Genomic DNA, 24514 nt, shown 5'->3' with positions numbered 1-24514 from the left:
AATAGTGTCTATTATCCCTTTATATTTGTCAAGTTGAAGTCTTTTGTGATTAATTTTGCAGCACAAGCCAAGCTATAATAAGTATAATTGTTTGAATTTTACTTTACATTTCCATTTTCTTTGGATAATCATAATAGTAATATTTTTGTCAATGTTAATGTCCCACTAAACAGTATTCGTAAAAAAAAATTAAAATATTTTATTAGTATTTACAAATTATCTGGAAAAAGTCTTCATATGGAAACCCCGAACTTACGACCGTTTTCGGAATATTGTGTAATGTGTCATTATCAAAGACAGTAATGCCTTATGGAATATCCTACCCAGACATCCATAATATGCATGGGCTTACATAAGCCTATGCTTGTATTTGCAACATTGCTTATGAATCTTTTCAGAATTAAAAACACATTAAAAGTTTATTGTTTATTGTATGGCAGATTTTGGCCACAGTGGTCAGAAAAATGTATTTCAACAATCAACAACAACTTTGGGGCCGCCAGAGAACAGGGCTCACCCCCTACAACAACATTTTATGTGTCGTACGAAACGGCAAGTAGCATGCTGGGTTGGGTTTCACAATCATGCTACCGACGCATCAACATCAACATTCTTTTTACTTTAAATTATTTAAATTATTTATTTATATTATGAAAATATTATCAAATCAATATCAACGTAACAACAGTCAGCATCAACGTAACAACAGTCAACATCATATTTCACAACCAACTGGAAGGTGACGATATTGCTACATGGGCACCTGGTGAATGTGTGCATTTGCAGACATACATTCAGGTTGCCCACCGCCACATGGTGGGGGTAGGAACCTTCAAGCTGACCACTGTGCCTCTGCCAAAAGGAATACGCAATTCTATGGACTATATATGCTTTGTTATTATTTACAAGGAAATGTTTCGCTTTCATCCCATCTGACAAAACACCCCCAAGAACCCCTGAATGTTGATGATGGAAATTTAATTTCCAAACTCTGACAAGCCACTGTGTTTTATCTGAGTGATATAATATTGTAATGATCAATATAAATTGGGGACGCATGTTATTCATCCCCTTCCCATTTGAAGTACCCGTTTTGTTTCCCATACGTTTAGCTTATTCCTTGCCTGCTTCCTTGTTCTAACATTTCTTGAGTATCTCAATGGAATACAGGGTAGGAGAAAAACCAAATACTAGTAAAGTAGTATTGATGAAGATACTATTGAGTAACTAGATATCCCACTTATTTCTATACCATAATTAATGTGCTTAATTTGACCCACATCATTGACCCAACCGTACCCTTGCCAACAGAATCTATATCCCTCCTTGTTTTAGCCCAGTGCTCCACCCTGGTCCAACACTCACTGCTATTGATGACTTTCCCTGTTTATATAATTGATGAGCAGAGCCAGAAATTCATACTTTAAATTTACCTGGTTTGGGGAACCCTGTAATATTTATTATCAAGTGCATGCAAGCTAATACAATTGAATGTGATAACTTATGATAAATGCAGCCTCTATTCTGGAAGAATGAAAAATAATACTGGCTCGCTAGACACATATCTACAATGACTTTACCTTTAACTGCTGAAAATTGATATTCCCCCAAAATGACAAAAGAATGGTCTTTGGCCTTACTTTCAATATTTAGCCATTGCCTGCATTAGGTAAATAACTGAACCATGGTTATTTATCAGAACTTATAACCCCCTTCCCCAAATGAAAAGTTTTAGAGCACCTTAAAAACAATTGACTTATTTGTAGGTTAACATAACTAATAACCAAAATGAAAATGTCCTGAGAGCTGTTGCCCCTATATACACTTAGCCATTTTTTCTCTCTAATTGTTAATTGTATATTAATGCTGTCATAATTTTTCTTGCACTGCTCCCATACCCCCTCTTTTTTTATCAACAACTTGGTATAATTTTGAATTATCAACTTAGTATTAACCTTAGAATTGAGATCTCTGAAACCCTCCAATACTTTGGGACAATGTACCTACAAGTATTAGTTAAGTCAAATTTTCAAATTATTTATCTTAATTGCACTTATTATGTCCTTGCGTGATATTTGTGGGTATGTAATAATTATTTGTAGAATTCTTAAGCCCTACATTGTAGGTATACTGCAGTGTTGTAAGAACTAAGAATTGGATTAATAGTCGAAACTGTCCCCTGGACATGCCCTGTGAAATGCGGATGATGAATTCAAGGCGTACACCTGTATGTTTTGCTTTTAATATGATGATATAATGCACATGCATCAAAACTAGTTTCCTATTCAAAAATAATTCATGAGTAATTTCATGAGTAAACATTAGTGTACAGAATGCTTACTAATGCAATGTTATCTGTATGAATTAGACCCCCCCACCCCCACCCACCCCCGCGATTGTAACTGACAACAATATGGGAGCTAACTCTTGAAATGTTTTATGCCTAATGATGACCTGATCTTACTAAACTTGATAGTCTTTGGAAAGAAAATGTCTTGAGCTGCGTCTTACTATAAATGATTCCATTCTCTCATCTTAACCGTTTACCTTTTAATTAGTTTACCAAGCAGACCCCTAGGTTTCTTTATCTTGTCCCTAGCTATCCTTAGAATTTGAAGCACTGTGTCACTTTTCCAGGTCTAGGAATACTAAATTTGTCCTTGTACGTACAGTGTATTTGATCTTAATGCTGAGAGAAACTCGAAGTTCATTGCACACATCATGACATGCTGGAATAATGTCAGTATACGCATGATCCCCTCCTACCCGCAAGATAAAATTGAAAAAGTACGGCCCAACAATACCAAAATCTCATTTATTTATTATAATCCTCTGTAATATCATTAATGTTGAAAAATTTTCAAAAATTGAAGGCTAAATGGGACATCGAGTGGGTAAGCACTTGTCAACACAGTATAAATTCTTAAATCTAAATCCTTACTTCAGTCCCCAGGGTATATTGGTAGTAATTAAAATGCACTTTTACAGTTTAATATCAACACTCTTTAACTGTACTTACTGACTTAACATATGGTTTATGATTTGGAAATTGTCTCAGAAGCCAAAAGCAAATTTTCACCTAAAACAAAGATTATCGGACCTGTATTATTTAATCCCATAAATGAATCCCTGTACTATTTTATTAATTTGCTTCAGAGATAGGTCCACTAAACATGGCATTATCTAGACCGCACTTAAATTCATACACATTTCCATGAATGAGCATGGTCTCCTCAAATAAACCCCCTCAAAATTCAATGCATGCTACATGTATCTGTTAATCTCAGAATTCCTGCATTAGTGATCTATTTTCAACCCAAACCATATACATGTCAGACCCACCAATTCTGTATATATCTACAGCTGAACTAAATTTGCAGAAGTCACCATAAAAATTAAATTATATTTACCTAAATGACCTAGCGGCCCCAGCAAGTTCAGCTTGCATGTATTTTAGTAGCTGAGGTTTAAATGTATGAAAAAAGGGGGGTATATAGGCATCTTTCCAATTTTATTGGTGTGATTTTTGAGATTTGAACTATGTTCAATCTCCCATGGTCATCACGTATTTAACATGCGTAGTAATTTGTGTTGATTATATAGAGCCGAAAGCGAGGCTACTGTGTCCGCTGATTTACTCCGATGATATTCAACAGAAAACATGCATAAACATCCGCAACAAATAGTTCATGTCATTTTCTCCAGAATTGATCTAATTTTCATAATTTGAAATGTAAGTAAATGTAGTAATGATACTGTAATCTTATTTTGAATATTAGATTTCGTTCAAAATAAAACTAAATTCTAAAGAACCTCAAAAGTTTTTCGTAATGAAACTCACTTTTTGTGTGGCGTCATACACTGAAAAAGATACGATCGACAACTGTACATACATGTACTAACGGCAAGCGGTAGATCTAGTCGTCCCGACCCCCGACGGTCCCGGATTTTTAGCAATTTCTTTTTTACCGGTGCACATAATTTATTCAAACTTTTCACGAACATTTTCTTGGTTTAAATGAATTCATTAAGGCATAAGAACTTAAGGAAACATGCGTATCTATTACTAAATCAGCAGTATCACCTGCCAAAAGCGGTAAATCTAGTACTCTGTTATAAATGTTAAAACCAAAAAACGGACACTGATGTTTTCGTAAAATCATTTCGTAAAAACAACAAAATGAAGTTTACTTTTAATAAAAGGAAAACCTCATTTACATACCAGATAACTTGTACGCACACAAACTCTCACATATACCACTGTTTTTATGTTTGGTCATTAAATATTTGTTTTAAACTTGGTATTGCTTTTCTCTTCAAAATATTAAAAAAAAAGATTAAGTTCTGACGTACTCCATGTATAATGTTCGTGTAATTGAAATACATTTATATTCACAGAGAAGTTTTATATAACAAACCTGTTAGCTCTTAAAAGGATGCTGTGTTAAAATACACATTTTATCAACATTGATATTATTCCTGCGAAACTGGAATTTTCATAACACATGGGTAAAGGTGCCAAGGAAAAATATCTTACAAATTTAAAGACTGTGAGCAGTGAATTATATAAATGATCAACCGCCTTGAATATGAATATTGTGTAGGATGGAAAAGTAATAGAAGGTGCACAACGGCAATATGTAATAAAGATTCTATGAAAAATTCGTTCAGTGGTGTAAGAGGAGTTGCGGATAAGAGATGGGTATACGTAAAGCGTTACAAAAAGATAGATGGAAATCAAGATTAATAAATACCCTCCTGCTTTTCCAGCAGGGGTATAAAAAAGGACTAATGTAGGCAGGCAACAATAAAGCCCCTGCATTTTTTTGTTATTCAATCTCTCTGAATGTCTTTCTCAAGATTTTTGCAACTCAAAAAATCTGAAACAGTTGTCTGCCTTTGAAATAATAATATTGTTCACTCACTTAACCTCCCGATCAAAGATTTTATTTAACACCACGTTCAACTCCCATGAGTGATTTCCGTACTTTGATTAGACGGTGTACTGTTACTTACCACTATAGTTTACTGTTGGTCCAGGCTTCAAAACAGAAGAATTGCCTAGAACACATGAATCAAATCTTTGCTAAATGAAAGAGTGCATAAATTGATCTGATCAAAATACAAATATTCTGAATCAAACTGAAGAAAGTGATATGGCAAACAAACAATTCTTCTATAGCATTGCATTGTTTACTTCCTAAAAAGTATTAATTAATTAATTTCTTTAATTCAAATAAAATGAAAAAAACTTGGGTGTCAGAAAATAAAATTTAGCAGGAAGTTGATTTTGACCCTGCACTGTCTCAGTACTTTAATTTTTATTTTTTAGTGAAATCTTAGGTTTGCTTAGCATTTGGCGATCATTACTTAATATAGAATGTTCGCTCACTGGTTGAGTCTTAAATATTTTGATTTATTTTAGTATGAATTTATAGTGCTCAACCAATAAATATATTTTCCTTCAGCGATTCTTCAACTGAACGTCTTGTTTACATAATGGCCCAATGTTAATTGAATTTAGTGGTGTCCCGTCCTATGACATATTTTATTTTTACCTGTTGATTGGTTGGAATTTAAGGTCCCCATTCCGGTGCCTTTTCCCGGTTTTCTTCCGTCGCAGATCGATTCCTTCAAGGGAGCAAACCTGGGACTGTGCCACTCTTCCGATATCTCTTTTTAAATATTCTCTCATTCCATCTTGTCCTTATAAGTAATCCATTAAATATACCATTATTCAAATCAACCACATACATATAATAACACCATCAAAATTAGCTTCATACAATATTATTTCAACGAGAGCTTTGATAACGGCATGTATTTACAGACAAGCTGAAATATATGCAAGTATATTCATATTGTATCAATTTGAGTGAATCTTTTACACATAAATACAGTCATTGTATCTTTATACCATATGTAGCTATTAATCAGAAACTAAAATATTTAATATAGAATAAAATATAGTACAATGTAACTTTATCATTAATAAATTATACAAATAATGTAAAACACTTATGTTCGTAACAAAACACGCGAATCATACGTCAAATGCTAGACTGAAAGTACTCGACTCGGAAAGATTTGTGCATTTTGTATGGTCATAAGCGACATATTTTAGTTTCTGATTAATGATAAAGTTACATTGTATCATGGCTGCGGTGTTTTTCCTTTGAAGTCAAGTGTACAATAACTGGAGATACACCGATGGGCGTATCAAGAAAAAAAAATGTGCCGTGTATATGGGTGGAGCCAGCAAAAACTGTGCCGTGTAAATAAATTATTGAACACCAAGGCGATTTCATCATTTTAAATTACATGTATATTGAATCTAAATTACAGAATGAATGGGCTTTGTAATATACAAATGCAAAAATTCTGCAAGCGAAATAAGTCTTTCACATAAATTACAGTACGTATATATCCCAAACTACGAAATGATTTCACGGAGCTCTTCAAATATTCAATCCACAGCAACGCGAAATCAAATTCTTGACATGAACTCCACACAGAAATATATAAAAATATCCCACGTATTGTAATATAGGGATTACGCTGTACTGCATCCACAGATGAAGAGTAATTGACCCTGACACAGCGTTTTCGTGAATACGACAGCTCTCAAATATGTCATATCAACGGGTATCTTTTTTCTTTATTTTCGAATAACACTTGAATTTACCTTTTCCAACTTCGAATTTTTCTTCTTTGATATCCAAAGGTTTTCTTATGAATTTAATTAACAATCCAGGGACGAATAAGCAATTTTTGATACAGGTCGTTGCACTCATGCACAGAATATCACTTTAAGTCCGTAGCTACATTTAAAAGAAAGGGGGCCTCCAAAAACAGTTGACAAGGGAAAAAACCCTTTGCACCACACTCTTATATCCAGGGGGGGATGTGCTGGGATGCTGCAATCAGACGTCCTTTCTCATAAACACACGCACATCAAATGTTTATTAAAAATACTTGAAAGGAGAGATTTCCATTCATGACAAAAACTACATTGTCTATTTTTAATTAAAAATCATGCTGAAAATCTGTGGCTGTTTGATTGGCCATGATACAAGAAAGTTTATCGCGATATCTTAAATAATAGGATACACCATAATAAATATACAATAACTATTACTTGTACTATATTTTATTCTATATTACTTGATGTAGTGACATAATTTGTGCTTTAATTGCCTTGTTTCTGGTTTTATTAAGGATATAATAATAAATATAATGTTTTGATTACCTTACGATGTATTTTGTTTTATATATTTTTTTTTCCAAACAAGATTTTCAAAAAATGACTGAATTATGTTCCTAACAATGACACAAATATCCACAAGACTCAATATAGAAGACCTAGGATATTTAGCAATCCATCTGACAATTTACTTGTCTGCATTAAAAAGTTAGTCTATTAGTAAGCTTTGAAATGAAATATTAAAAGTTTTAGACAATTGTTCGATTGTCTTGTTATTTTTTTGTTCTTTTTTAAAGCCTGATTCGGAGTTTGGTGTCCATGTAACTTACATAATTTCTCCTTTTTTGAAACTAAAAATAAAAATTGTGACTTTTTAAATAAATTCCATTTAATATAGCATTAAACATGACTTCATCATACCTTATTGATTACATTATTTTTATATTTTAACAACTTGTTAAATTCTAGTAATATGTTACTTGTCTAGTGCTTATGTAAGTAACGGTGTCCATTGGTAATCTTGGATATATTTTCTGATTATAATGGAATAAGGCATAAATAAGTCATTCAATAAAACATGCAAACATTTACAAGTTTATATACTTCAAAAAGGATTAACCAGAAAAGAATAGCTTATTGATTTAAAAACAGTCACTGTGGACACCAAGTTACGTACATAAAATTTCAGACATGCTTGTACATTTGGACACCTATCTCCTCTTCATGCTCTTTAAGACTTCAGATTATCTTCCCATCAATTTTTTTTTTTCAGAAGCAGGAAGGGTATTGACTCAATTAATATACATAAATTATGAAATTGATTACTTTAAAAAAAATATATGCCTTTGGTCACACATTTGAATTCAGTTCTGAAAAATGAGTTATATATATTGTCTTTGTTGCGATCAGCTCCAATCACCTGAGCTGAAAGTTGAAATGAGCTTTTCTGATCACATGATGTCTGTTGTACATCAGTCTGTAAACTTTTCACATTTTCAACTTCTTTTTAAAAACCTCTAGGACATTTTAACAAAAATTAGTACACAACATCCTTGGATGATCATGAGGGGCAGTTTATATATTCAAAACAGAGGACAGCGCCCCCTTACAAAGGGAGTTAATTCAGACTAGACAAAAATAGAATAAGGCTATTAAGAATATTTTTCTGAAAACCATGGGCCAGAATTTGATGAAAGCTTAAACTTAATTGGTCATAACATCTTGTAGTGAACATGCTTAATTGTTCATATCATGGTTAAGGGTGGGGCCATAATAGAAATGTTGAAATACATTGGAAAAATCTTTTTCTGTGTAACCATTTGGACGGAAAAACTGAGAACTATGTGGAAGCTTTCTGAAGTAGTATAGATTCTAATATGTTTTTAAAAATTATGAACCCCTGGATGGTAGGATGGGACCATGATAGATATTTCACTTGGGTAGCTCTTGTCTAGTGAATAACAGCAGGCCCATATTTACTCAGATGAGCATTGTGGTCCATTGGACCTTTTGTTTGAACCATTTCATTTCCAATTACATTAATTTTGATGATTTTATCATGAAAGTAAAAATAAAGAATATAATATCACTCTATAATATTTTGAACCACTCATTTTACTAGTATTTTATGACACATGAATGCAGATTTTTATTTCTTACATATAAAATCCTAAGAGAGATGGCGAATATTGATATGAAATAATAGTAATTTCAAATTTTGCAGGAGAGGCGATGCCTTGCCAGAGAATGGCTCTTGATGGAGTAGATACAACCAGTGTTCCAGATCTAAGATTAAGGTTACAGGGAGATCCCTGATGACAGCAACAGTTGGAGAGGTTAGTGTGCTGCATTTGAACACCTAAAAGCAAAATAAGTAATTCCAAATCTGATTAATAATTTTGAGTAATATTGTATACATGTACCGTAAACGTATCATGGTAAGCAGTCGTGTATTCCAATTTTATAGTCGCCCACATGGTGCAGTGCTTAGTGTGTCTGGTCTAGGTCATGGAATAAGGAGACGATAATTAGGTAGCAGGTTCAAATCCACTGTGGGACGTGGAAACTGGTCCTTAATGAGTGTGTAAATTGAGGTCCTCATGCGTCGCTGTATCATGTTGTAGATCCTGGCATGCATCAACAAGTGATGGTCTTCAAGTGAATAAATAATTCTGGAGAGGGACATTAAAACAACAAACATTTTTAAAATTCTCCCTGAGCAATGAACTTAGATAATTAATGGATGAATGACTGTAAAGTTGCAAATTTTCATGGGGTCAATTTTTTTTAGGTTTGAGAAAGAAATATTGGTTTGTGGGGATTTGATTTTGTGGTTGGAGAAAAGTTTAGTAGTAATACATATGCACAATTTTAAATTGCATGTTGTAGTGATCATGATTTTGTGGGATCTCCATACCTTGAAAACACCACAAATTAAATCCCAACAAAAATTAGTTTTTATGTAAAAATATCTAACTAATTGCTATGTTTACAGTTGATTTGATGTTAAAACTTGCAATGGGTTAAATTAAACACATCAAAAGCATAATTCTCTTAATGTAAAACTATTTTTTTGCAAGTCCAGGTGCTTGTAGACTCAGTGACTGCATGTCTTCCTTTATTTTTATTACAAATACAGTAAAACTCAATTATAATGAAGTCACTGCCAGAGACCTATGAAATCACTTCGCTGTATCCCTAATTCTATATATCTGTAAAAGAAATTGGTGAAATTGATATAGCTGGGGATCCAAGATAAATCTGTATCCATGAAATTTCAATATCCATGTTTGTTCTAACTGCGTTTTACTGTAAATATAGAAATATAGTGGCATCATAAACTTCTGGTTATGAATAATCAAATTTGAAAATTTTATAAAAATAATCACATTAAAAATGTAATTTCAGGTGAAGAGGTGGACTCTTGCACATGATGAAAAGTCTAGCACAGGTTTCAACATCAGAAATATGAAGTTTACAGACTAGTCTATGGAGAGCTTGTTAGGAAGGCACGAGGGAGAGCTGCTTGTAGAATGGAAAAAGTCCACTTTACAGGATACAAATTTAGGAATCATTTGTGTTAAGAACACGGTTAGTTATTTTATTAATTTTATCAATGGAAGGGATCAGTAAACTTGATTGAAGCTTGTCAATCACTTGTCACTAAAATCAGTCCATTTGAAAAAATTTTTAAAACATTATTGTATAAAATCTTGTGAAATCACAAATTTTCAGGAGAGTTTAATTTTCGTTGTTTTCAAGGTATAATGAGACCCACAAATTCATGTCCACCAAGAAATGTAAAATGTTACATACATAAGCAATCATTAATTCTTGATCCAAGAAATCAAGTCCCCACAAACCAAGAGATATTCCTCAAACCACTAAAATTTGACCCCTTGAAAATATTTGATTTTACAGTATTTAAACATATAGAATTACAATGGTCCTTCAGATATCCGGATGCCAGATATCCGGATGCTTCAGTATCCGGACAATTTTTCATCGGAACGGATATTTATTGTCTTGTTTAACTGGTAATTCAGATATCCGGACAAATTGACTGGGAAATAAAGCATGCGGATAGATGAGGCTCCACTGTATATGGTTTTATTCAAAACACAGTTTATACATTAATGTATTACAGATCATTTTCACATGTTTGAAGTTGGACAGGGAGCATCTATCAAACTTAGCACATGGTCATCCGATGGAAAATAAGAAAAGTATCATCCACTACTCAAAGCCTTACAACTTCTTAGTCAGAAAAGATTGAGAAGAAATTATGGATACAATGTTTCATCTTGGATTGCTCTGTAGAGCTAAAAGTTTACACTTACTTCAAGATTAGGCATTTTGGCATTGTTTTGTTATAAAGACCTTGAGTAGAGATCAAACATTGTAAATTATTGCATTAACATGTTAATGAAAGACTGGCTACATTATATTTTGAGAGGAAAAATGACCAGGAAAGGAAAAAAATTGATTGAATGAAGACACCATTGTCTTCTGAATGAAACTAAGTTAAAAAAAAAAAAACTTGAAAAAAATGAAAGCAAAATACACATTTGTCTTGGGGTTTAAAGCGATGAAACCTCTAGATGTACAGTGCAAGTCTAATATCTCACAACCATTGTATCATTTTGGTTGTTGAAATGTTGAAATTTAATACATGTACTGTATTCTTTATTTTTAAAAATTATGATTAAAAATGAGCAGAAGCACTTGTGTTTTGTTTCGGAAAACTGAGCAGGCAGAGTCCATGCTAATGAAAGAGGATTCAATGTTTATATCTGTCAGTTGATCCTTTGCTCCTGGGCATTATGCTAATGACATAAGTACATATTTATGAGGCTTTAAAGGCTTATGTTCCTGAAACTTTGATGCAGTTAAGGTCATTGAAAAACTTCCAGTGAAAAGTAGGTAACAGTGACCTACTTTTGAAGTTACTTGGCTGTATTTAAATAATGGATACTATTTAGCTTAGAATCATCAAACTTTGTCAGTTGGTGCATTTTGGGTCCCCTGTAGACTGAAAAGTAGGTCAATGTGACTTACTTTTCAATTTTTATGGCTATATAAATGAAATATTTCAGGTACTATTTGGCCTAGAATCATTAAACTCTATAGTTGATGCATCTTGGCTCCACAGAGTAGTTCAACTAAAGAGTAGGTCACTGTTACTTAAAAAAATTATGGCTTTATCAAAATAAGCCTAGGTTAGATAAAACCTTCCCAAAATAGGGTGTAAACTTGAATTCCATGTAATAAGAACTGAATGAAAATGCAATAAATCTCTCCAAATACATAATAATTCTCATCCAAAATATTAATAAACAAAGCCATGAAATTTCAAAAGTATATCAATTTGGCCTACTTTTGGTTGATACAATGTACATTCCAAGACCTTCAGATTTTAAAATACATGTAAATGACAAGGTTTGATGGTCTAAAGATTAAGTGTGCAAAATAAGCGCCTAAAACCATTTGCTTTAAAACCTGCGATATTAAAAATGCTGGGCATTGTGACTAACATAGAAAGAAATTATGAAAAGAAAAGTGTGCAATCTTGTAAAATTAAAACAAGAGGCCCATGGGCCTTATAGGTCACCTGAGCATCATGCAACAACTTTTAAATGATCGAATGTGGTTCATATTTTTAGCTAGATGCTATGGCATTCACAAATTTGAAAGAGGCACAATTGCTAATCATAACTATACACTTAGCGAATGGTTAGTTTGTTTACTCAATACCCATCAGCAGGGTAGGGAACAAAAATGCATGTCAACTATTAATCAGTAATATTCAGCAATAATCAGGTTTGGAGTGCTTCTACCACAAATGAACCCCGGACCCTAGGTCTACACATTGCACAATTTTTGAAAATGCACACTTGCTTATCAAAAATGTTTGATTAATATCAAGGAGCAGATTTCAAACAATTCATTTTTAGGCCATTTTTTTTTATTAGTTGTTTTACGGATTTTTTTTGGAAAATGTCCATTGGGTGGCTACAAAAAAAAAAAAAAAAAACGAAGATTTCAATGTTCAAAACTTTTAATATGCAGCATATCAAAGCAGTTGGGGAAATCAACTTCAGAACATTGCACAGAAATGTCTTTCTTGGCATTCCTCACTAAAAGAGAACGATTCTCAGAGCAGACATATTATCTGAACAATGCTAAACTTTTCTGTGTATGTCTATGACTGGATACAGGTGTCCTCTCACTGTTACATCCACATTGCCTCAGATAAACACACTTCAGCAAATTTTACACAACCCCCTGTAAAATAATAAAAGTTTAATCAAATTCAGATAATACCTTTCTTCTGAATCTTTAAAAAAAAAAAACTTGAAAAAAATGAAAGCAAAATACACATTTGTCTTGGGGTTTAAACAGTATTAAACAGTATAAAACTAAAATTCAGTGCACAATCAATGGACACAAATAAACTTACTAGAATGATAAGTCATCCCCATAGGGTTTCACATTCCTATGACTCTCATACAAACATTTTTTGTCTTAGAACATCCTGATGAGTCAGTTCCTTTTCAAAATCTAAAATTTAAAACTTTAAGAAACATTTCTTTCACTTCATTTGATAGATTCATACCAGTACAATGACAAAAAAGTTTTTTGTTTCTCTGATGCTTTAACCAGGTCCAGTCCAAAGACTATTTCTACCTACGTAGCTATTAATAGCTACCTAGGTATTTAAAGCTACCCAAAGTAGCTATTTTTACCTACTTTCTGCTTTACTTTCATTTTGTGGCCAAATGCAGGAACGGCACAACATGGTGAGCACAAAATTTCTTGATACAATCACACTGATGATGGATATGACAAAAATTTGGCCAAAAAATGCATACATCGTATATTATTAATTTTGCATAGAAACTAATGTAAAATTGCAGATTCAGAAAGTAATCATTTTTTGGCCAAATTTTGTCGTATTTATCATTAGTGTGACTGTATCAAAAGATATGGTATTAACCATGGTGCGCCGTTTGGTCTTTGGGCCGCAAAATGCAGAAATTATAAAAAGTAGGTAAAAATAGCTACTTTTGGTAGCTTTAAATACCTAGGTAGCTATTAATAGCTACGTAGGTAGAAATAGTCTTTGGACTGGACCTGTTAACAATTGACAACACGTCTTGCAGATTTTTAAAATACAGTCAAACATGTGCTTTTAAAAATGTCATAAATAATATATGAACTGTTAACTAACCATTAGATATAACTGTTTAAAACTTCGCCAAACCCTCAAAGAAAAGTTATGGGTGTCGGATGGAGTGCAAGTGACGACATCAGCTTCGTTGGTTTTGGCTGTAATTTCCTCAACCACGCTCCATTCGCTGATCAGATAACATCATATACGGAATAATCACCAGCCTGATCAGCTCATAAAAACCGTCATACATTTATTACTGTCTTTAAAACATTTATATTCTGTTTTGAAAAACCTAAAATGTTTCACACATGGCCGTCATACTTAATTTCATCTCTGACTTTAAAACGCTTGCAAAGTTTTTTAAAAGGGTCGATAGTAGAAGCGTTTACATGATTCTGATCACAACAAAGTAAAATTCAAACAATGTACGGTCCTTTCTGGATTTTTTTTAATATGTTTGAAGTAAAGTTCGACGGCGATTATATAAAAAGGGTTGAATGGAATTTTTATTTTTTTTCCAAAACTTTGAAAAATGGGGTCGGCGGATCCGTAAAACAACTAATAAAAAAAAAATGGCCTTAGTATATAAGTAGAGCCCCCCCCCCCCCCACTTCTTTGGTATCCCTGACCCAGGGGCCTTGAAATTCATAATTCAGGAAGAAAAGCCCTTGCATATCATAACCATATAAATAGTCCATCTGCTTATTACCAAGGAGTAGAGAAAAAGATTTTTATAGATGTTATGTATTTTCACTATATAATCATTATAGAGCCACACCCTAACTTCATAACCCCTGACCCTGGGGCCATAAAATTCACAATTTTGGTAGAAGCTTTCTTGCTCATCATAACTATGTCCATAATTGGTTTATTTAATACCCAGAAGCTTTTCAAAGAATAAATGCATTTCCACTATATAATCAATAGAGCCCCGCCTTAACACTTTAACCCCTGACACCAGAGCCCCTGACCCTGGGTCCATAAAATTCACAATTTTTGTAAAGACACTCTTGCTCATCATAACTATGTACTTAGTTAGTTTATTTAATATTAGGAGCAGAGAAGAATATTTTCAAAGTTTTAATGCATTTTCGCTATATAATCAATAGAGCCCCGCCCTAACACCAGAATCCCTGACCCTGGGTCCATAAAATTCACAATTTTGATAGAGGCACTCTTGCTCATCATAACTATGAACTTAATTAGTTTATTTAATATCCAGGAGTGGAGAAGAAGATATTCAAAGAATTAATGCATTTCACTATATAATCAATAGAGCCCCGTCCTAGCACTAGGGCCCCTGATCCTGGGGCCATGAATTTCACTATTTTGGTAGAGGACTCAATGCTGATTACAATCATACAAACAGTTTGACTGCTTGATGTCCAGGAGTAAAAAAGATTTTTAAAGAATGCACTAATTTTAGTGGTTTTTGCCTCACCCCCAGGCCCCAGGGGGGCAGGGGCCATGAAATTCACAATTTTTGTTCCCCTTCACCCACAGATGCTATATGCCAAAATTGGTTGAAATATGGTTCAGTGGTTTCAGAGAAGCTGAAAATGTTTAAATGTTAGCGTGCGACAACAGACAAAAACAGATAGCAATAGGTCACCTGAGTTTATACTCAGGTGACCTAAAAATAATTATGTGTAGTCCACTTCATTGCCATATATTTACTATTAAGCTAGCAACATTTGGTCAAATTATAAGAAACACAATTCTTAATTAGATTAATTTATTATATTAATTTACAGCAATCTGTGATTTCAGACATTGTACTTAAAACAATCCATTTCTATCAACTAAAAGTAAAAGCTATGATACTTTAACCTTTGATCTAGTAATAGGTTGAAGTCAAAATATTAATCCATAACCTATGATAAACATGATGCCCTGTACTCTCCTTTGCTCTACATGTACACTGTAGTAACAAGCTTATTCAGAGAATCCGTGTCCCCCGCCACAGGAAAAAAGAACAAGTCAGGAGCTGAAAAAGGGGGGGGGGGGGGGGGGGCGAGGGTGTACACTTTAAGGAGGTGGAGCAGGGCAATAGGGGGTTATGGTTAAAATTAAATATTGCAAAAACTAACAAGCTGCCTGAGATACATGTATCACCCTGAAATGAATGTTTTACACATAAACACACAGAATGTATGAATTAGTACAATTCTCAAGTAAGCTTGGACTTTCAGTAAGTTGAAAAATAGTCATTCTTGGCGCAATGTTAAATTAGCGTCTGTCAAATAGTGATCAGATTTTTACTGGTTAAAAAATATATCACATCAGAAACTTTAAAATGTTGTTGACAAAGATGAGACGACTTAAGCCCCACTTCTGAGCCGTGCGAGAACTTGTAATTGGCTATTTGACACAACAGTTGACATTTGCCTGAATTTTTATCCTACGTATATTACAACAGTGAGGGAAAACTGTGTAAATCTAAGAGGCTAATTATGTAGCATCAAAATGCCATGCCTTACTAAAAGTCCAAGCTTATCTGTGAATTGTTCTAATGACCTTGACCTCGGTACCTCAAAATAAATAGGGGGCTTCCTTCAGCAAAGAGCATTTTATTTCAAAAGCTCAAAAGCTTCTTGGAAAGTATTACAGACAGAAATACAGACTTACCCTAATTAATATTTCCCCACTTTCAGTGAAAATGGAGGACAACAACTCTTAATGAGAACCTCAAATTTCATTCTATTCTGAAATGTGTACCGAAATTTTCTGTAACTATCTTGACCTTTCAATAAATTTTAAGAGTTCGAACAAAAGCTTTCAATGAAAATTGTATTATAAAAATATACCCCCAACAAAAGAAGTTAAACTAAAAAATAAGAACAGTGAACAATATGTTAACATTTGGTAACCTAGATAAATAATATACAGTACTACGGGAATCTGCAAGATTGTAAAATTGATTTAAGAAAAGCAAAGTTGAAAATAAAAAAATCAAGTTTAAAAAATTGTATTACTTTAAGCATGTTAAGACACAGAACAAGTAATCTACAAGTAAACCGAAATTTTCTGTAACTATCTTGACCTTTCAATAAATTTTAAGAGTTCGAACAAAAGCTTTCAATGGTTCCAATCATGTACATTGTATTATAAAGATACAAGGATATACCCCCAACAAAAGAAGTTAAACTTGAGATAATTTTACATAAGAACAGTGAACAATATGTTAACATTTGGTAACCTAGATAAATAATATACAGTGTTTGTACTCATTTAGCATCTACGGGAATCTGCAAGATTGTAAAATTGATTTAAGAAAAGCAAAGTTGAAAATAAAAAAATCAAGTTTAAAAAATTGTATTACTTTAAGCATGTTAAGACACAGAACAAGTTTTTGTACATCTACAAATAAAATTACTTTTCATATACATTTTATTTTCCTTTGAGAATCGTTTTTTCACATAATGGTATGCACATATCTGATTTTTACACCTTTGCAAGACTTCAATCACTTCAATTCAATCTGCTTAGATATGTTGATGTACATCTGATGTACATTACGCTTGTGGCGGTTCAGGGCACCCAGACTACCAAACACTCCGTTGCAGACTTGACATTTTTGAGTGTCCGGCCTCTCGTGTACCTTCTTGTGTATCAGCAAGTAACTTTTCTTAGAGAACACCCTGACACACAGACCACACTCGTGCACAGAACTCCTGTCAGGGGGGCGCCTTAGTGTCCCAGAGTTTTTAATTTCTTTCACAGTGTGGGCTCTTATATGGCCCCACATATTTGAAATTTGTTTGAAAAGCCTACCACAGATGTGGCAAAGGAAAGACCTTCTCGATTTTTCCGGTGCCTTTGTGTGAGTTTTCATGTGTTTTCTCATTTTTGTTGGTAGTTTGAACATAATTCCACACACAAAGCAAAATCTCTTGTGCTTTAAGTCCTGAAATGTCATTTGGTGATGGTCTAACCATTTTTTGTATCTAAATTTCTTCCCGCAGACAGCGCACTTGAAAGATTCAGATTGATTCCCAGGATTCATAGCGTGCAGAGTTTTTTTCTTTGAACAGGATTTTCTTTTATGCATTATGGGATCTTTTTTCTTGTGGAGAACAAATCGGTAATGTTTATCAAAGTCCAGGTGACAACCATCACAATGAAGTTCTGGGTTGTAATGTAACTGACTATGAATATCAAGCTGATGACAATAAGTGAACTTTTTACAACAAAACTTACAAGAAAAGCCATTCGTGTCTGCATGACCCTTTATGTGGAGCCTAAGATTTCGGTTTTGACTAAATGCCTTCCTGCAGATAATGCAGATTTTTTCTGTGCTAGACACATGACTATTCATATGTGATTTCAAGTGAATTAACTTAATGAATGTCTGTGAACAAATCTGACATCTGTAGACTTTCTGGGCCATCCTACATTTCAACAGAGTTAATTTAAGCTTAGTGCGCTCTTCACATTTTGTGCACATAAAACTGACACTCTTTTTCTTCCCATTTTCCTTGCTTTGGAGCTTAACATTTTCTTTGTGATCTAAAACTTTCTTTGCTTGCATTGACAAACACTCATTAGGCTCATAAATCTTTCCCTGTGTTACGTTGTTTACCCTTGTATTTCCTGCTTGAATTACCAATTTTTTGCACACAGTACACCTCCTGAGCTTGCTTTTATTCTGTTTCTTTAAAGCCTTTAGACGCTTCTGATATTCGCTAAACTTTTTCGATTCCATCTTACGTATTTTTGCTCGCTCAAGCACGCGCTGCTTTCTTTTTTCATGATTCTCCAGGTGCTTCTGTAAATAAAACTGGCGACTGTAAATCTTTGAACATATATTGCATGGGAACATTTCTGGTCCAGATACTCTGTGAACTTCTTTCAAGTGTTCTTTAAATGGTTGCAATTCCTCAAACTCCTTTTTACATAAAATGCAAAATAAAATCATTTTTCTGCTGGTGGAAGGTTGTCCATCTAAGTGCATGCAATTAAGGTTTCTGTCCCAAAATGTGAAATCCTTACCGCATGTATTACATCTAAATATTAAGTCCTGGGGTCTTAGTCCATGGACCCTATAGTGTACGCCCAGTGACTTATTTCTTACTAGCTTTGAACATATTTGACAATTTGCATAAACAGGTCCTTGTTGCGTTGGTTGACAGTGGGCTAAGTGAGTCTGCATGTCTGTCAACATGGGTACAGGTTTTCCACAAACAAGACATATTTGGTTGTGATTGGTCCTAAAATGCTCCCTCAATTCATCCAATTCCTTGTATGCGGCATCACAAAATCCACATTTAAAAAACTTTCCAGTCAGCATGAATTCATTTAAGGCATTGCTTATTGGTTGCCTGTTGGTTGAATCCTGCAAATGAAAATATTCAATTTATTGGATTAAAGTAATATTAAAGATATTTTAAAAGCTTTTTTATCAATGCAAGTATGCAGTCAAGTTTGTAGGCCTCCATATGAATAAAAAAAATATTTCTTTAATAATACTAGAAATTCTATTCATATTTCAATCACTGGACCATGAAAAACTGCTGTTAACATGGTTAATGTAAAAATATTAAATAAATATGAAAGATTGCTAGTTCTGCGTGATCAAATAAAGTAAGCTTGGAAAGGGCTTAGAATATGTTTTCTCAAATTATCAAACAATGCTTGGAGAGAGGGGCGTTTATTCCAAAATATTGTATTATAAATGAAAAATCTTACCATAGCTTGTCCACGTATTTGACCAGATTCTTTTTGATCAACAATAGTAGGTATAAATGTTACAGGAACAAGATGTTCAGTCGGTAACAACTCATTTGATGAACTTCTGCATTCTGCAGTTTGGATCTGTGATGATTGATTAAATACAGAGTAGTCCTCATCTTTGATTACTCTACTTGTTGAACCAGTTTCTGGTCTATTTTCTTCAGGTATGTTGAAAGAGCTGTGGGAATTGAAATCAGCAGCAAGGGAATAGTTTTCTGCAAAGAGTCTTCCTTTTTCTTTGGATGATACAGAAGAAGTTTCTAAATGTGATGAAAACTCTAAATTCTCAATATAAACCTCAGTTTTGATTTCTTTAAGCATTTCTGGGTCTTCTTTTCCACTATAGATATCTTGCAGGACATCTACAGATTTATCATTTGAGATAAAGTCCTCTGAAGCACACTCTTGCTTAACAGTTGAAAACTCTGTGATCTGAGCAGATTCTAGATTCTCTTCACTAGGCTCAGACTTGACAGCCTCAGAAATTGTAGAGACTTGGGGTGTAGATATGTAGTGAGAGAAATATGGTGGTGGGCCAGATTGCATACAATTTTGAAAATCTCTCTGCAGCTCTCTGCATGGCACAGGTGCAGACTGTGAATATAATGCAGATGATACATCGGTTTCGCAAACCTCTGATTTTATCTCTTGGGAAACTGGTGATATTCCTTCTCCTGATGTAGAGGTGCGGAAGATCTGAAATGTTTGATAATTCTGAGAATTAATTTGTGTATCATAACACGAGCCTGAAGCGATCTTTGACGGTTCTTGGTCGTCTTCACAAATCTCGGATTTAATGTCTGAAACAGATGGCAAAACATGTACACCATCAGATGTAAGTGATGAAAGGGTTTGAGGTAAATTGCTGTTTGAAAAGCTTGCCATTGTCTGACTATCTTCACATTTAATCTCAGATTTGATGTCAGGGGCAGATGATGGAACATGTTCACCATCAGATGTAACTGATGAAAAAGTTTGAGGTAAACTGCTATTTGAAAAGGCTGCCAAGGTTTGATAGGTTTTAATGTTAACTTTGTGCTTTGGGACCGCTTGGGGGCTTCCCAAATTTCCACTTGGTTTTGGTCGAAGTATAACCACCTTATACTGTTTTTCATTACCACCAGTTCTTTGGGCATTGACAACTTCTTGAAATCTCTTCAAAATTTGACCATAAGTCCCATTCAAGACAGGACGTTGATCCCTTTCTCCACAGCTATTTGTTCTCTGTTCCTTCTCTGGGTTTTGGGATTTGTCACACATTTTTGATTCTTTCTAGGCTCCCACTAAGAACATCCTTCCCTTTTCTCCATTTTCAACTTTCCCTGGAAAATGAAATCCACTATAATATTAAATATGACTAAAATTTTTGTTCATATGATCAAGATTATACTTAACTTTCACACACTAGAAATTTTATAACAGTAGGAGCTCATAAGATCCCTATTGATGAAAAGACTATAGGGTATAAATGACACATAGTTTTAAAACATTTTTTTTTAAACGGTAATTTATCATAATGGCTCACTCTAATGAATTACATAAGTTATATTAGGCAACAAAAGCAGATGACTATATACTTTACTATTTACATTTAATAAAAAACCAAACTACAAAGACTTTTTTCTTACAATGAACATTTCATAATCTAGATTCAGTTCAAAGGTGGATCCAAACACCCCTCCAACCCACCATACCCCCCTCCCCTTTATTTTGAAATGATGTCTTTCAAGAGTGTACCTTCAGTTTAGTTCTTGTATCTTTTATTTGTAAGGAATTTGAATAGAAAGAATTCTTCAGCTTCTGGGGGCTTTGCCCCATGACTCTTACCTCTATACCTTTGCCCTCGACTCATTAAGGGTTTCAGTGCAGCCCCTGACACCCCCACCCACTCTTTTACCCTGCATACCCCCTTATGAAATTCCTGGATCCACCACTACAGATAGATACAATTAACAGTTATCTCTCTGCTCTGCACAATCTCCCCCTCTCTGATGTTATAATCAAACCCTCTAAATACTGATGAAATTACCCAAGGCTTCTAAACATACCACTGATCAAGGGAAACTCGTCCCTGATCTCAACCTGGTTAAATTTAAGATACAAAACTCACTGTTTACATAACTGTGTACAAATTTGCCAGGATGGCATGCGCAAGCACCTGTCTTCAATTAATCGTCAGGAGACTATGTGAGCGCCTGCAACATGAACCTTCACATACGTTCAATTTCTATTTGAAATCTTAATTCTTGTCTCAAAGGCAACTTACTACTAGATACATGTAACATCCAACTTTATGTGCAGAAAGATTTTTAGCAGCTTTGTCCCTTCTCTTTGGCCTTGACTGGGTATAGAATTAGCCGAATAACGAACCCGACGGTGAATAAACTGAACACGATTGATTCGCCCCCTAGAAAATCCATACCGGTCATTCTGTTCCACAAAGACTTTTAAGAAATGCAAAAGGGCATCTTAAAGGGACATTTATATATTTTAACATAATATATATTTTGAAACCTGTCTCTTTAATTTTTTTTCTCTATAATCGTGAGACAGATATATGAGAATTCTTATGTTCTTGGAGTGCAAATTTTAATGGAAGCAGTTAGCATTTATCAATTATAAATAAATACTCATGCTTTGTACATGTTAATATTCAAATCAGGCACGTAGCATCGTTTTTGAAAGTGGGGGGACAACCAGAGAATTTTTTTTTTTATTATCTGTAAAAGTTGAAAAGCAAAAAATAAAAGAAAAGGGAATTGCCCAAACACGAAAATCCTATTTTGTTAGGGGAGGGGGGGGGGGGGGGGGGGGGTAGTGGCCAACTTTTTCTCGTCCAGCTTCTTGTCACGTTCAGTTTTTTTTTTTGTTTTTTTTTTGCATACAATACTACAGATCCTTCATATCACTATACAATATGTACGCACTGTGGTAAGAAGTGGTGGGGCCAACCAACCTTTCAATGGACATTATTTCAATAGTAAAGGTAATGTTGGGGAAAAAAAGTAAGGGGGGCACCCTTATCTGTAAAAGTTGAAAAGCAAAAAAAAAAAAAAAAGAAAAGGGAATTGCCCAAACACGAAAATCCTATTTTGTTAGGGGAGGGGGGGGGGGGGGGGTAGTGGCCAACTTTTTCACGTCCAGCTTCTTGTCACGTTCAGTTTTTTTTTTCTTTTTTTTTTTTTTTGCATACAATACTACAGATCCTTCATATCACTATACAATATGTACGTACTGTGGTAAGAAGTGGTGGGGCCAACCAACCTTTCAATGGACATTATTTCAATAGTAAAGGTAATGTTGGGGAAAAAAAGTAAGGGGGGCACCCCCCCCTCCCCCCCCCGTTGCTACGTGCCTGCAAATTGAGTATCTAAATAACAAGCAAGATTGAATAATATCAATTTACATGTAAATGGGCAAGGGTGCGAACTAGGGTCTGAAAGTAGATCATGCATGGTTTAAACTCTAGCTGCTAGGTCCCTATATATATAAAACTGCCTGACCACCACAACTTTCCTTCCATAAATGATTTGTCTGCAAGACCAAAGCTCTTCCCTACATGCATGGCAGTCTTTTACCTTGTCACAATCCTGGTCAAGGCACCAATGAATTATTTAGTGAGGGAGAAAAATTGTCAAGGATGAAACCAGAATTTGATCCCTGAGAAGCCTCTAGAATCTCCATGCAGTGAGGAGCCCTAGCTATCAACTGAACTCTCTGGCTTCCAGCAATGAAATCTGCCTGATCCATTTATTTGTACTGAATTTGACCTTGCCCTTTGTTAAGATTGAACATGGCCTTTATTATATATGTTAAATATGATGACTAAAGAACAATGTAATATGGTACAGTTATGCAAAAATCAAATCAATGATTATCATACATGTTTACCATTAACATACAGAATATATCTTGCTCCTTTCCTTAAATATAAAATTTCAATGATTATCTGTTTGTTTATGTGGTTTAACATCCCTTTCATAATTTTCACTCAAAAGGAGACAGCCACCACTTGCCAGTCAAGAATTTGTCCTTACTCAGCACTTTCCCAGATAGCATGACTACGTTGGCCCAACGTTGGCTAATGGTTGGACCGTTGGCCGATGGTTGGCTTTGGGTTTACAACGTTGGCCCAATGTTGGGCCAATGTTAACATTACACTATTTTACTCAGAGGTCGAGGTTGGTTGGGGACACAAAAAATGTCAATGTCAACATTACAATTTTATCGGAGGCCGAGGTTGGTTGGGGACATAACGTTGGCCCAACGTTGGACCACTGTTGTTGGCTTGTCACCACTAATTTGACAGATTTTGATGGGAGTACAACATTGGCCCAACGTTGGGCCAACATTGGTGAATCACGTTCTTATTTTGTTGTAGTTTGTTGGGTATACAACGTTGGCCCAATGTTGGGTCAATGTCAACATAACACTTATTACTTAGAAGCTGGGGTGAGGACACTTCAATGTCCCAACGTAAGACCACTGTTTACAACGTTGGCCCAATGTTGGGTCACTGTCAACATTACAATATTTTACTCAGAGGCCGAGGTTGGTTGGGGACACAACAGTGACACAACGTTGGGCCATTGTTGTTAGCATGTCGCCACTAAGCTGGCAGATTTTGTTCAACATTGGCCCAACGTTAGGCCAATGTTGGTGAGTCACGACCTTATTACGATACAATATTTTGTATAGACAACGTTGAACCAACTTTAAGTGAAGTCAGAATTCAGGAAACATGTGAACTGTTTGTTAAAAGATCGGACAAGAAGATGGAAAGGTGAAAGAAAAAAAATATAGTAAATTGTGTACATTAATGCTACATATATACCAACCACGAGTACCTAAAAACATGCATGACGATGTATCAAGTAATATAACTTCTATATCTTTTAATTTAA

General features: G+C 34.5%; 1 protein-coding gene and 1 long non-coding RNA gene across 3 annotated transcripts; both read right to left on the bottom strand.

Moving 5' to 3' along the window:
• Nucleotides 1-12940: 12940 nt before the first annotated feature.
• Nucleotides 12941-14297, bottom strand: LOC134237697 (uncharacterized). The gene is made up of 3 exons (XR_009985865.1): nucleotides 13935-14297; nucleotides 13164-13264; nucleotides 12941-12988 (listed from the first exon to the last, which is right to left on the bottom strand). It is a non-coding gene; the product is annotated as an uncharacterized LOC134237697 (long non-coding RNA).
• Nucleotides 14298-15607: 1310 nt separating this feature from the next.
• LOC134237687 (zinc finger protein 888-like) lies at nucleotides 15608-21946 on the bottom strand. Of its 2 annotated transcripts, XR_009985861.1 has the most exons (4): nucleotides 21877-21946; nucleotides 19566-20932; nucleotides 16921-19212; nucleotides 15608-16620 (listed from the first exon to the last, which is right to left on the bottom strand). XR_009985861.1 is itself a non-coding variant. In XM_062719827.1 (3 exons), exons 2-3 carry the CDS (start codon nucleotides 20868-20870, stop codon nucleotides 17344-17346), a joined length of 3174 nt encoding a protein of 1057 aa, XP_062575811.1. In that variant the 5' UTR covers nucleotides 20871-20932; nucleotides 21877-21946; the 3' UTR covers nucleotides 16900-17343. The 2 variants fall into 2 exon arrangements, 1 of the variants encoding a protein (XP_062575811.1); XM_062719827.1 differs by lacking the exon at nucleotides 15608-16620 and having other exon boundaries at nucleotides 16900-19212.
• Between the last annotated feature and the right edge of the window lie 2568 nt (nucleotides 21947-24514).

This window comes from Saccostrea cucullata, unplaced genomic scaffold, assembly GCF_032062105.1.
Source record: "Saccostrea cucullata isolate Sc308-1 unplaced genomic scaffold, CSIRO_AGI_Scuc_v1 ctg731, whole genome shotgun sequence".
NCBI lineage: Eukaryota > Metazoa > Mollusca > Bivalvia > Ostreida > Ostreidae > Saccostrea > Saccostrea cuccullata.
This window is presented reverse-complemented; position numbering and strand designations above follow the sequence as displayed.